Source organism: Lytechinus pictus, chromosome 4, assembly GCF_037042905.1.
Source record: "Lytechinus pictus isolate F3 Inbred chromosome 4, Lp3.0, whole genome shotgun sequence".
Classification (NCBI taxonomy): Eukaryota; Metazoa; Echinodermata; class Echinoidea; order Temnopleuroida; family Toxopneustidae; genus Lytechinus; species Lytechinus pictus.
Window position 1 is genome coordinate 27,582,134 of NC_087248.1, and position 19,496 is coordinate 27,601,629.

Sequence of the window (19,496 nt, forward strand, 5' to 3'; positions counted from 1 at the left end):
AAATAACAGCATAACTTAGAAAGCATATGGACTTAGTTCATGAAACTTGACATAAGGTTAATCAAGTATCACTGAACATCCTGCATGAGTTTCACATCACATGACCAAGGTCAAAGGTCATTTAGGGTCAATGAACTTTGGCCGAATGGGGGTATCTATTGAATTACCATCATAACTTTGAAAGTTTATGGATCTGATTCATGAAACTTGGACATATATTGTAAAGGCCACCGCACACCTTACGACCCGACCAGTCGCCGACTGGCTTGCGACTGGGTGAGGGGAGATGTGACGTCATAGCTCTTGTCAGCTTGAGCGTCGCAGACCGGTCAGAGACAAGTCGCAAGGAAAATCAGAAGGATTTGACATGTCAAATCCTTATGACTGGATCGCAAGCTCAATCCAACCTCCAGCCAATCAGACAGCAGAGTTGCATAACGCGTATTATGATAAACAACGCGCATACGCAGTAGTAAGCGCAATTTCTCAGATGCTATTCCAGAAAGCAAAAAGCGCATGCGTGAGTCGCAGATCGGATCGCAAGGTGTGCGGTGTCGAGGCTTATGACTGCCTTGCGATTCATCTCCCCTCACTCAGTCGCAAGCTAGTCGTCGACTAGTCGGGTCGTAAGGTGTGCGGTGGCCTTAAGAGTAATCAAGTATCAATGAACATCCTGTGCAAGATTCATGTCACATGATCAAGTTCAAAGGTCATGTAAGGTCAATGAACTTTGGCCAAGTTGGGGTTATTGTTACATTACCATCATAACATTGATAGTTTATTATTCTAGTTCATAAACTTGGACAAAAGAGTAATCAAGTATCACTGAACATCCTGTGCGAAATTCAGGTCACATGACCAAGGTCAAAGGTCAATGAACTCTGGCCATAATGGGGGTATCTGTTGAATTACCATCATAACTTTGAGAGTTTATTGGTCTAGTTCATAAAACTTGGACATAAGAGTGATCAAGTATGACTCAACATCCTGTGCGAATTTCAGGTCCCATGACCAAGGTCAAAGGTCTATGAACTTTGGCCATATGGGGGGGGGTATCTTTTGAATTACCACCATAACTTTTGAAAGTTTATGAATCTGATTCATGAAACGTGGACATAAGAGTAATCAAGTATCTTTGAACATTCCATCCGAGCTTCGGGTCACATAAGCAAGGTTAAAGGTCATTTAAGGTCAATGAACTTTGGCCATGTTTGGGGTATTTGGTGAATGAACATCATACTATATCTGTGTAAGCTTTCTATTTCATAAAACGTGGACATAAGAGTAACCAAGTATCACTGACAAGTTTTAGGTCACATGATCAAGTTAAAAAGTCAATGAACGTAGTATTGTATCATTATGTGAAAGGTGTTTTTTGTGAATTATTTTATAATAGTTTTCAAATTAAGCACTGAATCACGTGATGCAGATGAGACTGCCAGAGGGCAGAGGTGTTCCACTTATTTTTATTTAGTACTCATTAGTTACATGTACATGTATTATCAACTTTGAAATCTTAGGCTGAGATTAAGTTTTTGAAATGACAGCGTAACCATGTTTGAGAAATCACTATCAAAATAACATGAAAGGTATATGGACCTAGTTCATGAAACTTGGACATAAGGATAATTATTTAAAACTGAACATCCTGTTCCAGGTTGCATAACTATAGTCAAAGGTCATTTGGATCAATTATCTTACACCATGTTGGGGGAATAAATACAAAAAATTTTACTAATGAAGGTTAAGATTTTGAAATGTCATCATAACTTTGACAGTATATGGACCTAGCTCATGAACCTTGGACATTACTGAACATCCTGTTCCAGGTCACATGACTGGTCAAAGGTCCTTTAGGGTCAATGATCTTTTCCATATGTTTTGGTTAATTGTTGAATGGTCATCGTAACTTTGAGAGTTTATGGATAAAGGTCATGAAAATATGGACATAGGGCCGGGTTATCAGATATCACTGATTATCTTGCACATGAAGTCTTAGGTCACTCAGGGTCAATGATCGTAGTATCATATTATTATATGAAGGGCAGCCAAAACTGTCCGATGCGCTCCACTTGTTTAATGAAATAATTAATTGCATCCTTAATCTTTAATGTGTCATTGATATATTTTTAATGATTTCTCCAAAATTTCAGGCCACAATCACTTCGGAGTCACTAATGAGAACAAGACCTTGCTTATCAGTGAAGACCAACCCATGGAGGGATTGGCAGGTAAGAATGAAACTGCTTTTCATCTTGCTTTTGGAGGTGACTCCATCTGTTTTCATCTGCCCCAGAAATGGACAAAATTGATGTGAATCGTTCAGGCCTAGATAGGAGTATTCATGTCACAAGCTTCATGTCGTAACTAACAAGTGAAGCTGGTAGCTTTGTAAGCTTGCAGACAGTACATGATAGCTACAAGGTTGCTTGATTATGTCTGTGCATGCCTCTTACAAGTGTCCACTAGCTACATGTACTAGATTTGAATTTCTTTGGCGTAGATGGTAGTGCTTGGGGGCCATGGACCCCCCCATGTTTTCCTGGTCGTCCAAGAAAATAAGAGAAAAAAAGGAAAGAGAGAAATTAAGGTGACATTTGATATTATTTTCTAAATATGTCAAAATCTATCAAAAAATTACATTTTTGTCTCGCCTGCAGAGCAATGCGAGACTAATGTAATGTATAAAAGCGCCACTTTTCCAACAGCGTCATCGGCGTAGTCAACATTAAAATCTTAAACAACGCTAAGCTTTTGAAATGTCATTGTAACTTAAAAAAAGTATACATGTATGGACCTAGATTATAAGACTTGAACATGAAGGTACCCAAGTACAGTACATGTAATAATAAACATCCAGCCTGAATTTCAATTCACATGACCAAGTCCAACACCTTGGACCATGTTGTACATGTACGAATCAACATTGAAATCTTAACCAAGGTTAAAGGTTTGAAAATGTGGTAATAACTTTGAAAGGGTATGGATTTAGTTAGCGAAACTTGAACATACATGTATGGGTAACGGTGTTACTGAATATCCTGCTTAAGTTTCAGGTCACATAACCAAGGTCAAAAGTTATGAATGGTCAATGAACTTTGGCCATGTTGGGTATTTGTTGAAGTGTCTTCATAACTGAAAGTTCATAGATCTAGTTCATGAAGCAAAAGTATTTACATCCTTTGTGAGTTCAGGTCATATGGCCATGGTCAAAGATCATGTAGGGCAGGGATTCTCAAATGGTGTCGCGTGCGCCACTTGTGGCGCACCGAGCCTTGCGAAGTGGCGCTTTGGAGCTGGTAAAAAAAAAAAGAAATATAAATAAGGACAAATTGGGGAGAAAAAATGTATCTACCAGTGACCTGGAAATGAGGATTTGGTGATCATTTTAATACAAAGAGAGGACAAAAACTCTTCACTTGACACTTAAGTGCTAATTGATTTCCACAAATTTTATCAAATTTTGTGCTCGATAACCCCTATATTTTGGAGGATTGATGGTGTTCTCCTTTTTATTAATTCTATGCTGTACAAAGTTTATGTGCCACACAAGTGATATGAAAGCCCCGCTTGTAGGATTTGCTAGGGCGAGTAATTTTGCATTTCCAGAGTATACGTTTTGGTTAAGAGTTAAACATCAAATAATATGATATTCAAAGAACATCATGATCATAAAAGATTATGAACTTGGGACATAACAAGCAGAAACTTTGTTTCCGAAGCTGATTAAAATCCAAAGTTGTAAAAGTGAAATATGCTAGATGTATTGCCTGCCGTGATTTGTTTTTGTCTCACCTGCATAGCAGAGTGAGACTATAGGCGCTGCTTTTCCGACGGCAGCGGCGGAGGTGGCGTCAACACCAAATCTTAACCTGAGGTTAAGTTTTTGAAATGACAGCATAACTTAGAAAGTATATGGACCTAGTTCATGAAACTTGGCCATAAGGTTAATCAAGTATTACTGAACATCCTGCCTGAGTTTCATGTCACATGACCAAGGTCAAAGGTCATTTAGGGTCAATGAACTTAGACCATGTTGGGGGAATCAACATCAAAATTTTAACCTAAGGTTAAGTTTTTGAAATATCATCATAACTTAGAAAAATGTATGGACCTAGTTCATGAAACTGAAAGATAAGGTTAATCAAGTATCACTAAACATCCTGCATGAGTTTCACGTCACATGACCAAGGTCAAAGGTCATTTAGGGTCAATGAACTTTGGCCGAATTGGGGGTATCTGTTGAATTACCATCATAACTTTGAAAGTTTATGGATCTGATTCATGAAACTTAGACATAATAGTAATCAAGTATTACTGAATATCTTGTGCAAGTTTCAGGTCACATGATCAAGGTCAAAGGTCATTTAGGGTCAATGAACTTTGGCCAAATTGGGGTATTTGTTGAATTACCATCATAACTTTTTGGTCTAGTTCATGAAACTTGGACATAAGAGTAATCAAGTATCACTGAACATCCTGTGCACATTTTAGGTCACATGACCAAGGTCAAAGGTCAATTAACTTTGGCCATAATGGGGGTATCTGTTGAATTACCATCATTACTTTGAAAGATTATGGATCTGACTCGTGAAACTTGGACATAAGAGTAATCCAGTATCACTAAACATCCTGTGCGAGTTTCAGGTCCCGTGATCAAGGTCAAAGGTCATGTAAGGTCAATGAACTTTGGCCACGTTGGGGGTATTTGTTGAATTACCATCATGTCTTTGTAAGTATATTGGTCTAGTTCATAAAACATGGACATAAGAGTAACCAAGTATCACTGAACATCTTGTGCGAGTTATAGTAGTTTTCAAAGTCAGCACTGCTGCTATATTGAATCGCGTGATGCAGGTGAGACTGCCAGAGGCATTCCACTTGTCTTGAATTGCCATCATAAATTCAACAGTTTATGGATCTAGTTCATGAAATTTGAGCATACGGATAATGAAATATCACTCATTGTTTTGCAGTCTTAGGTGACATGATCATGGTCATCTAGGGTCAATGAACATTGTATTTGATTTTCATATGAATGTTGTTTTTGTCTCACCTGCATAGCAGAGTGAGACTATAGGCGCCGCTTTTCCGACGGCGGCGGCGACGGCGACGGCGGCGGCGGCGGCGACGGCGGCGGCGACGGCGGCGGCGGCGTCAACACCAAATCTTAACCTGAGGTTAAGTTTTTGAAATGACAGCATAACTTAGAAAGTATATGGACCTAGTTCATGAAACTTGGCCATAAGGTTAATCAAGTATTACTGAACATCCTGCCTGAGTTTCATGTCACATGACCAAGGTCAAAGGTCATTTAGGGTCAATGAACTTAGACCATGTTGGGGGAATCAACATCAAAATCTTAACCTAAGGTTAAGTTTTTGAAATGTCATCATAACTTAGAAAATATATGGACCTAGTTCATGAAACTTATACATAAGGTTAATCAAGTATCACTGAACATCCTGCATGAGTTTCACGTCACATGACCAAGGTCAAAGGTCATTTAGGGTCAATGAACTTTGGCCGAATTGGGGTATTTGTTGAATTACCATCATAACTTTGAAAGTTTATGGATCTGATTCATGAAACTTGGACATAATAGTAATCAAGTATTACTGAACATCCTGTGCAAGTTTCAGGTCACATGATCAAGGTCAAAGGTCATTTAGGGTCAATGAACTTTGGTCAAATTGGGGTATTTGTTGAATTACAGCCATAAATTTGAAAGTGTGTTGGTCTAGTTCATAAAACTTGGACATAATAGTAATCAAGTATCACTGAACATCCTGTGCGAGTTTCAGGTCACATGATCAAGGTCAAAGGTCATGTAAGGTCAAAGAACTTTGGCCACGTTGGGGGTATTTGTTGAATTGCCATCATATCTCTATAAGTGTATTGGTCTAGTTCATAAAACGTGGAAATAAGAGTAACCAAGTATCACTGAACATCTTGTGCGAGTTATAGTAGTTTTCAAAATCAGCACTGCTGCTATATTGAATCGCGTGATGCAGGTGAGACGGCCAGAGGCATTCCACTTGTTGTGAATAATTATTGAAAAGTATTTTTCAAAGTCAGCACCGATGCTATATTGAAGTATTGAACTGCATAATTATATGCATGCGAGACTGCCTGAGGTGTCCCACTTGTAATAATAAATGCCAAAATGTATCTTTCGCAAATTTGGTTCATTTGGCCACTGATCACTGAATATATGTACTGGAATGTATGCCTGAGTATAAAATGTGTAAGATAGTGATGTGTATTTTTTTTTAATAAACTTTCATCCAAAAACCAATTCTGGTCAGACATTTCTTGTGACTGCTTATCATTTTTATTAGAAAATCTATCGTTCAGGCCTTGTTCTGGTGATTAATTTTGTAAATTATGAATGGGATTTGTTCATTGTTTGAACCATACTTGTATTTATTGTTGTACATGTATTACAATTATTACTTTCTATTTCATTCAGGAATGGTCCAGTCTGTATTTTGTTATATTTTCCTTCTCATGTACAGAGGTTCAACTCAACGTTACTCATCCCAACCAGTTGGTGAGGGAAGAAGCCCAAGGCAAGCTGCAAGCCGTCCTTGAAGCAGGCTTTTCAGAGTATAGGTTAGTGCGATACACAGAAGCAGCAGCACAAGAATTTCTTGAAGGGCTGAAGGAATGGCACCTGTTTTTCAAGCGTCACTCAGAAACGGTTAAGTCCTTGGCAAAGATCATAGTGAGAGATGGAATGTACAAGTTAATTGGATTGACTGTTGATTCCATCCACCTCCATGTGAAGGTGTATACCATGGAAGGGCTACGTGCCCTACAAATGGACATTCAAAGTGGCTGCATCGGACGTGAGCTTGGCAAGGTACTCGTCTCTGATGAAACCAAGCAGCAGTTTCCAGAAGACATTGTTTTAGATGTTGCTGCAGAAGGTAGTGATGCCTGGAATTTACTTTCGTATGCAGTCGATGACCCAGATGAACAAATCACTGGGCCATCAAAAGACTTGAAACAATCAAGGCATGCCATAAACCTTGATGAGCAGCAGCCTACTGTCAGAAGCCATGAGGAAGATCAGTCTGGTACTTCTTCAGCAACATCCAGAGAAGGTGCTTCAGTGCCATTTCAAGTACCAATGAAGCAAGAGATGTCGGACAATGTTACCAAGAAAGGCTCAGATTCTGAGGCTGACACCAAAGAAGCATTTTCAGGTAACCAATTAACTCTTTGATTTATCCAATCCTGTGATATATCTCAAGTACACATGAACATGTAGGCTTTACCTGAGACTTTAGGGAGGTGCTCTCTGCTTGGCTGCTAGGTAGTGAAGTGGCTTGGAAGTTGGGAACAAAGATATTCTTTCTATTGTCAATGGTATTCCATTCGGGTGTCCATATGTTGTTCTATTGTCATTGGATGGCATGTTGATTACTGGGGAGCATGTACATTAAATTGGTATGTACATGTACTTAACAGCTTGCATTTCTATTCAGAGGTTCTTCAATCACATTGCTTCCTGAAGTCCTGATCTTTTCAATCCAGATTTTTGCCAAATTATTAATTTGTCTCTTGTATATTTGTCTTTTAACCCACCACCTTCCGTTAGGCTGAGTTTACAAAGAAGTATACTATATAGTATACGATGCACGTTTTCGAAGGTCGCGCGAATAGCTTGAGTAGTACAAATGGATGACCACATACCGGTTCACATTAGAGAAAACTATTCAGAAATGCATAGCTTTGTATAGTATACAAATAGCGAATAGGCATGAGTGCGATGGTGCGAGATTTTGCATGAGGTTAAAGATGCTTTATTCAACGAGGCATTAGCCGAGGTGAATTGAGCGTCTTTCCTTCACCGAATGCAAAATCTCGCACCATTGCACGAATAAAAATAGTCGCTATTTGTGTTGTACAACGCCTCGGAATATAGCAAAAATATGAAAAAAACAATGAGTTTTTTTCATATAAAAAACAAAAAAATATTGAAAGCGAAAAGCAAAATCTCAAAAGTGCATATGATATTGGGCAGCATTGCACATTTATACCATGTTTACATGTGATCGGCTTTTGGTTCAGAACCGCGAACCGATGCAGAATTGGTTTTGGGGTTTATCTTGCACCGCATTTACACGCTGCATCGGCTTGTGGTTCAGAATCGGCTTTTGGGGCAAACCTGAAATGATCCACTCACCAACAATATACGTCATAATAAAGACAACGCTGGATCCATGCGCTTACAAGTACGTGACATTATGGTAAAGTAAATGAAATACGCACGAATTGCCAATGCACATTTTACATCATTTATGCGGGCTCCTCATTTTTCTCACAGGGTTTTATTAAATATGACTGATATTTTTTGGCATGTTCATATTATGCAAGTTATACCAGAAGTAGGCATACTTATTCTGATCAAATAAACATCAAAGGGTACAAAGGTATCCACTCACGTTTTCAACCAGTATTTAATACTGGTCTTAGTGGTATTCTCCATTCAACTTGAACTTGCATTTTGTTTCTTTCATCCATTGTTTAAGAAAAAATGTGATTGATATTTTCCTTGAGTATTGAAATATAGTTGAGGCCATGCACCCATGGAATTCAGTTGAATTTGTTCGCTTGCCAAATGTCGTAAAATTTACTATATCTCCAGAAATATGAATACTACCATGATGAATTTCGGTATCAATGAAAGAGTGTATTAAAGGGGAATCCAGCCTTGGTCATAAGATTTTGTGTTAGAAAGGTAAAAGATAAATAACAGAATTGTGAAAGTTTGAAAGAAATCATACAAGCAATAAGAAAGTTATGGTCGTTTTAAAGTTGAGATCCCTAAGCTAGACTACGTAGATTTCAAATTGGCAACTGGGTAAATAATGACAAGGGGCAAGGACAACTTTCCCATAGCCAATACAGTGATTTGTTGCTTTCTCCCAAGTACCTATTCCTCTGGGGCAGTAATCTAAATATAGCCTACATGTACATATGTAGTTTGCATATTGCTTTATGTCCTTATAAAAGTAAAATATAATTTGAAGTAAGACTTGAAAAAAAAAGTCATTTTAGCCATTTTATGTATACTCGTATTGGAGTACAGTGTACATGAATAGACCGACCTAGGTCTTAAAGGGATGGTATGGCTGAAGATATTTATATCTTAATACATAGAGTAGAATTCACTAAGCAAAATGCCGAAAATTTCATCAAAATCGGATCACAAATGATAAATTTATTGAAGTTTAAAGTAAAGCAATATTTTGTGCAAACAGTCATCATGAATATTCATTAGTAGGGCTGATGATGTCACATCCCACCTTTCTGTTTTCTTATGTTATTACATAAAATCATATTTTTTTTCTCATTTTTTCATACTTGTTTAAATAATATGTCTCCCTTATAATGAAATAAGTTTCAGCAATAAATATTTAATGCACTAAATTAGTTGTCAATCCAATTTCTCTAGTTCTTTGAGGAAAAAAATTAAATAAACCTAATTTCACATAATAAAGAACGAGTGGGGATGTGACATCATCAGCCCATCTCATGAATATTTATGACGACTGTTTTCACAAAATATTGCTAAACTTTAAAATTCAAAAAGTTTGTTATTTGTTATCCGATTTTGATGAAATTTTCGGCATTTTGCTTGGTGAATTCTATGCTATTTATTAAGCTATAAATACTTTCAGCCCGGACCATCCCTTAAATAAAAAGAAATAAAAAAGGAATGCTACACAATGTTAGACGCGTAAAAAAATATAAAGGAAAGATAGGAGGGCAAACAAAAGAATAAAGGAGCAAAAGAAAAGAGATGAATTGAGAGGATCAGAGGACAGAAAGAAAAAAAATGAAGGGGGAAAATTAAGTAAAGAAATTGAGGGAAAATGAAAAAAATAAAAGAAAGTTAGAATAAAAGAACGATGAAAGAAAGAATAAAAGGAAAAAGAAGGTTTCCGTAATTCTTCAAAATGAATAAAGAAAGACAAAAAAGGGAGGGATAATGAAAGAATGTGTGATAAGGAGAGAAAGGAAAAAAGTAAGAAAAAAGGAGGAAGATTGAATGAAGGAAATAAAATTTTTCCTTCATTCTTTGAAAGAAATAAAGAAGAAAAACAGGAATTAAATGGAGGAATAAAAAGGAAGGAGTGAAGGGAAAATAATAAGAAGGAAAGAAGATAATAAAGAATGAAAGAAAGGGTGAAAGAGAAGGAGGAAAGAATGAAGGGAGGAGAGAATCAAAAAGAAAGAAAATAATAGAGAAAGTAAGAAAGAAAAAGGAGAGGAAGGGAGAAGGAGGCAAATAAAAGTTTAAGGAAAAAAGAATGAAGGAAAAAAAATGAAATTAAAAAAAAAAAAGAAAGTAAGAGAAAAACTTAAAGGAAAGAAAGAAAAATGAACAAAGAGAGAGAAAAGATCAGGAAAGAAAGATATTAATTAAAGATAGATGCAACAAAAAAGGCAGATGGAACAATAAAAGGCAAGCAGGAAGAATAGAAGGATAGAAAAGAATGAAGAAACGACAGAGGAAAAGTTGAAACTTCATCAAAAAAAAAAATCCAATCTATAACAAAAATCTTAACGATGTTTGGGTTTTTGAAATATATTTTAAAAGTTGTTTGAAATGAAATTAAAATGTTTTAGAAATGACTAAAATTTCAAAGTGAAACATTGTCAAACATAAAATTTAGATGAAACTAATTACAAATTCACAAGGATCACAAGAAGACTTGAAACGAAAGCTGAAACAACTAGATCTAGTTATGAAAACTTTACAACTTGCTCCTCCGATTTCATCACCAAATCACTTCCATAATATAATTATAAAAATCTCCCACTGATTTTGTGATTATTTTGGTGGAAAACCGTTTTTAATTGTGTGACATTGTTTGCACCATTGAGAATCTGCTCCGATCCTACAAGCCTACATTGTAGCTGGTAGCCTGTCACACACAGGCAGGAGGCCAGTGCAGGCCATGTGCATGCAACAGCTAGTACGTACGCTGACTTTGCGTGTGGGCTTGTGTTTGTGTGTAGATCTAAGAACGTAACTACTCGTTTGCAATGTTGGGTAGCAAGAAAATCCTGCAGAGATTGCAAAAGTTTACAGTAATCATTTTTCTTGTCTCTGCTATGTCATCTGTTGGTTTAATTATATTTGATGAACATTCTTCACTTTTCTGTGTATTATATTTTGTTCAATATTCTAAAATATGGGACAAATAGGCGTCCCGGGAAGGGTATGTCTGGACGCCGGGACAAAGGAGCAAAATACGTGACATTCCCGGGAAATACAGATGTCTGGTCACCCTCGCTGTTGGGCACTAGACTAAATGTGAATTAGACCAACTTGAGGGTAGACTAAATGAGTTTAGCCCATGTGGTATAGGATAGGCCTGTCTGAGAAGTAGATCTTATCAACTCTCAGCTCCTTGGGTTATTAAAACTTCCACCAAATATATAAAGTGAATTTACAAAATAAATGCTGATAAATTTTTCTGAGTTGGATATTGAAGTGATGATTTTTTTTTAAGAAGAGCTGTTTGTTTTACAGTGATTACAGATAAGATGGCCTTTCCGTTCATAATTAAAACTGCATTTTCTAAATTTGGACAATTTGTTTTCTTCTTTTTTTGCATCCCAGGGAAAGCATCTAAAAAAATGGAAGACTGGACAGAAGAGGAAGTAGCCCTCTGGCTTAAACATCATGTACACTTTTCAGATGAAATTGTCAGTAAGTTGGAAGGGGTGGATGGTTTCACGTTGGTTAGGTATGATACAACTAAACTGAAAAAAGATTTTGAACTCTCTACAGGGTATTGCAGAAGATTAGATGAACGGAAGAATGATTATCTTGAAAAGGAACAGATTGGCAGGGGAAACTGTAGAGGATCTGATTCATCTGAGAGCTGTGGTAGAATATCAAATGCAAGTGCATTAGATGGAATGTCAATTGCACCTGAATCAGGTGTACCACAATCAGTATCATTACCAGATGTACATGCACCAGTGCAACAAGCAGAATACCTGCAGACCTCGCCTTTACTTACTCATGCAAGTGGACCCTCCATATATTTGGAGGGTTCTGATGAGAAACATACAGTAACAACTTCTTCATCAATGGGAGTTACAGTTACATCTCTGAACTCTGTTGAATATATGAAAGAAATGAAGCCACAATGCTTCACCTCTTCCACACCTAGTACAGCAGAAACAGATTCAGTACTACCTTCATATGGTCATAGAGAAATGCAGGAATCTGTTCACCAACCATCTGGACCAGGAGGTAAGGAAAGTGACTCAAATACAGGAAAAAGGCTTACCAATCTTCTTCTTGGGTCTGACAGAGGTGAACTTGATTCATCCTATTATCCAGTTCTGGTTGTGAACACACCCTCTCAACAGATGAGCCCTGCAGAGGTAGGAGAACGTTTTGGTTTCATGGCTTCTGTCAAATGGAATGTCGTCTTTGACTGCAACGCATATTCCAACAAGGTGGGACTTTGCCAGTATGTGAATAAGAGGAAGTCACTCAAGATCTTGGATGCAGATACATTCACAGAGACCAAGGATGTAGATGAGCTCAGAGATGGAATCGAATTTCCAGAGACTCCTGTATGGGTATTCCCTAACGGTCGGAATGATGTGAATGTGAAGGGAATGGACAAGTTGTCAGATATAGACTGGATGAGAGAGAGATCGCATGCAGTCCTGAACACTGTCCGGTTCTTCGCTGATCCTGGTGTCATTCCACCGGGCAGAGCCGTTGTTGTGTTCCTTCTTCTTTCATATTCAGATATCATGGTGATGACTCAGTTATTCAGGGAATTTTACACTTCCAAATCCTTCCAGGACCTGAAACGTTTCACCATCATTGCAGAGGATCAAAGTGTACTGCATAGGTGGATTCAGCATCTTGAAAGTCAGAGCATTGTTTCAAGCAAGAACATGATGGAAAGATGTCTTGGGGGAGTGGAATGGCAAGAGATCAACACATGTATGATGAGACTTCTAGGATCCTGTGAAACTGGTTTGCCATTTCTTCCAATGGTTCGAAGAGGACAGTGTGAGCTCCTGAAGAAACACCAGAGTCAATGGTCAGACATATCTGTACTAGCAAAGAATGAGTGCGAAAACACGTCAATGGATGAGAATAATCCTGAGTTCTTGAATTTTGTTCAAGAGAAAGAGTCTCGATTCTATCAAGGCCATGGGGTTGACTGGTGGAATTTCTATCTCTCTGAGAAGAAGTTGAATAGAGGCAAAGGGTACAATCATGTCCTGAAGCGTCAGAATTACAAAAAGCTGTATGATAATGTCTTGAAACTTCTCACCTCTCCAGGCAAGAAAGTTTGCCACATTTCCATGGCAACTGTCTTTCATGAACCAGGAGCAGGAGGCACAACGGTTGCAAAAAACCTTTTGTGGGACTTGCATCGAGACTACAGATGTGCAGTTGTCAATAGGGTCACCGATGACACTGTTAAACAAATCCTTGCCTTTCACAAATATGGCTATGAGGAAGGCCAAAAACCAGGACCAGTCGTTCTCCTCATGGAAAATCTGGACTCCGACACTATGCGACCATTTCTACTCAGTTTGGAAGGAAAAACAAGGTACCTAGAAGACAATGGATTGGCATTTGTCCTTGTCCATTGCAAGAGAACTTCTGAGCCACAGTTTCTTCAGAAGAAAGAAGAACCCAATCCATGTGTTTCTGTGGAACATAAACTGTCAAAAGAAGAGAAAACGTGGTTCTCAAAGAAGACTAAAGATCTTGAACAGAAGGATGTGTTCAGTGAAGAAAAGTCCCCACATAAACTTCTTACTTTCATGGTAATGAAGAAAGAATGTGATCCTGATTACCTGAGAAAGGTAGTGAAGGGCATTCTCTCACCGCTTAACATTAGGACTGACAAGAAAGTCAAGAATGGTGTCAATCTGCTAAAATACGTGTCTGTGATACAAAGATACAATCCTGATTTCGCCATGCCAGTTTCTGCGTGTGATGGCTTTATGAAAAGTCAATACAGATTGACATCTGGAGGTCGGCATCAGTCACTGGTACCTTGGGAAAAAGATAAGCCACAATACCTCAACCTGCTTCTCCGTGAAGAATTCATTGAAGATATAGATGGCTGTGTGAAAGGTCTTGCTATTGTCCATCCTGTGATTGCAAGTGAGATTGTGCATCAACTTGGTGAAATCTCTGAACAAACAACTGCTGACATGTTCCTTGAACTTCTTGAAAAGTCAACAATTCTCGACAACTTGTCACACAGCAAAGGTTATGTTCAAAAAATCTGCAGAGATTTGATGGTCAGAAGATTGAAGAAAGAGTATGGAGATGATAAAGAAACATCTTTTGCCCCTTTCATTTGCGATGTGTACAGAGAAAGTAAAGAGAAGGCATTCAAGATCATGGAAGTTGGCATCAATAAATTCCAAGACCCATACATTGCACAGCAGAAAGCACGACTTCACAGTTTGCTTGAAAATGATTTCGAAAATGCGGAGCAAGCCATCAATATTGCACTTAGAATTGCGAGCAACAATTCATACTTCTGGGACACAAAGGGGATCATCTTACGAGAGAAGATGTCACAATACGAGTGCACAGAAGAACAAATCAGTGACAGTGAAATGAAAAATCTTTTGGATACTTTTGAGGAATCTTGTGCTGCATTTCATACAGCCCAACATGTTATGGAAGAAGAGACAACAGGCAGGAATTACGCTGGTTTCTCGGGAGAGATTGCCACAATTTCTAAATTCTTAGAGATTGTACTGAAGAGAGTAAAACCCTTCTGTTACTATAACAGAAAAGGACTAGAGACTTTGCAAATGTATTTAGTGACAGAATACATTCCTCCAGATCTGGAGCTACATGTACCATCACTGCACGATTTTAATGATACTATGAAGTCATTGTCAGAAAGGGTTGATAAAGCTATTTTGTGTTTTACCGACTACCTTACGCAATGTGCAACACAACGATTTGATAGACCGTCAGTAAGAATTCTTGAAACCAAAATGCAGAGAATGTACGAAAAAAGAAACCGTTTCTTTGCTTTGTCATCTCAAGCTCCTGAGAGGGAAAATGTGTTTTCACAGTATCCTGTGGAAACTGTGTATGCAAAGAGACGATCTGAAGTTAAAAGGATGTATGCAGATGGATACAACAACATCTTTAACATGGCTTCAATGAACAAAGTAGAAGATCTCAGGCGAGCTCAATCCTTGCTCCAGAAAAATCTTCAAGTTGAATGTCCAAATCTGTTTGACATCAGAAATTATGTGTTTACAGTCTTTGCTTTGTCAGTCTGTACCAACGATGGATTGAATGAAGAGGAAGCTCGAAAGTCTGTGAACAAGTTGAAGATGATGGAAGAGGAAGGCAATGGGTTTTATGGCTTATTCTTTGAGATGCTGTTGAACTGGCCAGATGACACCAGAACAGCCAGAAGAAGGCCAATTAGAGAGACAATACGAAAACTGCATGACAAGTGGGAAGGTAGATACTCCAATAAGGTAAATGCGGAGTCTCAGCATAATCGATCCAAACGATCCAGAATTCGTGCAATTTCCATCCCCTGCAAGGCTTCCACAGAGTTTTACCTTGGACAGGATAAGACATCTCAATTTGTCCACCGTTATTCACTCGGCCGGCGAGTCACATATGACACATGGAGAGAAGACTCCATCAAGAAGAGACTCAAGAGGTTAGATGGAGTCTTGAACAGTAAACACTTTGTCCTGTACAACCCAGAAGGAGAAGAACCAGTTAAAATTTCTCTGTCCATTCCCATCAAGGGTCTCCCTAGCCAAGAACCTGTTCAGTTCTACCTAGGGTTCTCATTTGCTGGCCCCTTGGCATATGACGTAGTGTACAAGGACAACAGGGAGACTCCTTTCATTGCAAAGGAGAGTTCTGCAAACTATCCTAGCTATGTTAATGAAGTGCATGATATTGAGGAAGGTTCTGGTAGCTATGAATGCTAGGATTCTATGTTACAGAAATGTGGGCTACACAGATTATATTGCTTCAGAGAAAGCTGTCTAGCATAACTATGCTCTATGTCTTTCAGAATAGACATTCTGTGAAGGTCATTTTGCCTCCGACGAAGATTCTGCTAGGATCGAAAGCTTAGGCACCCTTTTGACTTTTAAGGATATTTTCAAAATTATTTCATGGCTTAATACTTATAGCAGAAACCAGGATGAAGGCAATCTGAATATTTTCAATGTAAATTGCTTTACTGGTTAATTTGTAGGTGTATTAACGCTGTATTTCGTGATTAACGTGTCATCTTTGATAGTCCTCTTTGATTAATGACTAAGTGTGTTTAGGTGTGAGCGAATACAATGGAATTTCAGGCTTACTCTAAATAAATAAAATCTATTTTGATTTGGTTCCACATCAAGATCTTAGACGTTCCTAGATATATAAATAACTCCTATAAATATGCCTACCTACTACTTCTAAAGTATTGAATGAACATAAAATTGCAGGATATACAGTCATTCGATAAGTTATTTACCCTTTGTATGGGGGTGATTTAAGATTTATTTGTAAAATTTGTTTAGATGTATATTTGTAGTTTTTTCTGTTTATATCTAAAGGAACTGTTGCTTGACTGGCGCCACGAGCCTCTTCAGATAGTGTGTGCGCTTATTATCACCATTATTTATTATTATCATTATTATAAGTGGCAGAAATGCTTGCATTATTTCATTGGTTCAAAGAAGATTCCACTTTTTTACTTTGAGGCTTGTAATTTTTAAGAAGAGTGTGATACAAGTGTTATCAGGTATCCAGTGTACAAGTTGTTTAATCAGGAACTTATTTTGAATTCATACCCTGATTCCCCTGATTCTTGCAGGTTTTGTGTAGAATAACTGAACAGATACATGTATGTTGCTAACTGGAATAAAAGAAGTTCGGTATTTAATTTTTGCATTTGGCAAAGAGGGGTGAATTCATCTTTATTACAGTGGATTTTTGTCAATTTATAAGAATTTGTTTGAAAAAGCGGTTAGATCCACTTTAGACCATTCTGAGAAAATCATGGTTTTTTTTATTATCCCATATTGCAATATTCTTATGCGAAACTAAATTGCCATGATAAACTACCTACCATGTGAACTTAAAATTGGGTATAAAAGAAATCCACTTGTTTTCATATCTTTTGAATATTTCTTTAAAAAAAAATCACCATTGTGGATCTACAAGTAGCCAGTTTGCAAAGAAACTTAAATGGATCCAATCCCTGTTGAATAAAAAAAAAAAAATTTCTTTAGCATTCTTATTCACATTTTGACGGGAATTTCAACTTTTGTTTGGTATCAGAGCGACTAAAAATCTATACATTGAGACAAAAAATTATCAAATTTTATGAAAAAATTGATCACACCCTTTTTGCATATGAGCTGTTCAGAAGATTTTGTTTGCAAAAGGGGTTAGATCCACTTAAGACTATTTCAAGAATATATATTTTTTTAATTCTCCCATATTGCAATATTCTTATGTGAAACTGGATTGTCATGATAGCCTACAAAAGGAACATGAAATTGGGTATAGGAGAAATCTGCCTGGTTTCATATTCTTTTAAATATTCCTTTCTAAAGATTACCTTTGTGGATCTAACCCCTTTTGCAAACGAACTGCAATGGATCTAAACCCCCTTTTTTAAAGTGATTTTTCTTTGCTATTTTTGTCCACTTTTTAATGGGAATTTCCAACTTGTCTTTGCTATCGTCTCAGAGATACTAAAAGTCTATACATTGAGACCAAAAAAGGTCAAATTTGATGACAAATGGATCTACGCTGTAACCCCCTTTTGCAATTGAGCTCTACAATATGTGACCACCTTTTTGCAACTGAGTACTACAATATATAGAAATGTAGCGAGTCTTTTCTTTTTAAAGACGATTTTACGTCATTTGTAAATAACAAGGTTACGACGTGCTTGTCTAAAAATACCTGCACATTGTATACTATTGTGACTTGATATGTAAAACATGTTTTGGTGTAGCTTTTAATAGGAAAACACAGCATCCCTTCTCGTAGATGTTAATGTAAGTGTTTTATCCGTAAAGATGCCATAAAAATTACTCTTAATTAACTGTTTTTTTTTAATTTTTTTTATTTGCGGATTTAGCTAAACACCAGATATATATCCATTCGATAGAGAGGACAGATTTCTGTCAGATATTATTGTAGAATAAGCGCATTTCAACCATTTCATAAACACCCTTTATGGGCGCCAGGACCGGTATTCAATTCAGAGCACCTATCATTTTATCTGGCAAAACGAAATGCTTATACTTTTCTTCATATCACTTCTAATATAATATTCAAAACTCAGGCAACATACTTAATAATAAACGATTGTGATGTCTAATTGTTTAATGCGCAGTGTCTGGGCACAGGATGTTTGACGGTGTGTATGCCTATTACGTGAAGAGTTTGCCTTAAAAGAAAAATTGTCCCTTTTGCTTTTTTTTGTAATTCGATGTATATGATTTAATGATTGTTACATTGTTGTTTTTATATTGCTGTGATTATGAACGCACCGCATGCACTGAGAGTGTTACTGTTGTAAAGATCTCTATTCAAATAAATAAGTAAACAAATATATAGTTTCTTACCCTCAAATATCAGTAGGATTTACCTTTTGAGCCTTGGTATATAAGGAACAACATGTGGGACTTGGGTGATGTGATGAGATAATGGAAGTTTCTACTTTCAGTGTAATATTTTGATGTTTTTTCCTTTTTCAGTTTACGCCTTATATACTGTTCTGAGTGGATATAATAAATAATATTTTCATTGATATTTTAATTATCATAATACCCTCTTTTATTCATCTTTGATATCTATTACATATCAAATGGATTTGGTGGTTTGTGTATATAATTCAGTGTTAGTAAATAATTCAGAATAATAATGACGAATTCGACCCTAACTGGGTGTTTTATGATGTAAATTGTTTTAATGTTCGTTTCATTTATTTGTCTTCCATATTTTACTTAAGACTATTATAAACATTGATTTGACATATTAAATGTGTATACTAAAATAACCAAATTTGATAATCGATGTAAATATAAAAATATGTTACATTGGAAACTGACGAGTCACAGCTTTAGCATGTGTAGGCTAATAATAAATGAACTTTACCATAATGATCAATTAATTTCTGCATTCTATCAATATACACAGTCTCAATATTATGTGTATCTTTATTATTTCTATTGTCAATTTTCATTGTTCTGACAATTATTCATTGTGAAGATGAAGGAAAGCTTTCTTAAATTTTAGCTCGCCCCTCTCTTATTCCATTCAATTGGAGTTACTTGTGTGTGCTCATCTGACAACAGGGTTTTCAGTACTTTTCATAACGGTACTTAAAACAATTTATACAGATAATTCTGCTAAAGTCAAATCTTTATGTCTGGAGCACAGAAATTTATCCGAAATTTATTCGCCTTGG

At 37.0% G+C, this 19,496-nt stretch overlaps 1 protein-coding gene across 1 annotated transcript; it reads left to right on the plus strand.

Moving 5' to 3' along the window:
• The first annotated feature begins 2,158 nt into the window (after window positions 1–2,158).
• On the plus strand, window positions 2,159–19,159 carry LOC135153913 (sterile alpha motif domain-containing protein 9-like). Its single transcript, XM_064098762.1, has 3 exons — window positions 2,159–2,231; window positions 6,519–7,211; window positions 11,645–19,159. The coding sequence occupies exons 1-3, from the start codon at window positions 2,216–2,218 to the stop codon at window positions 16,000–16,002; spliced, it is 5,067 nt and encodes a 1,688-aa protein (XP_063954832.1). The 5' UTR covers window positions 2,159–2,215; the 3' UTR covers window positions 16,003–19,159.
• Window positions 19,160–19,496: the final 337 nt, after the last annotated feature.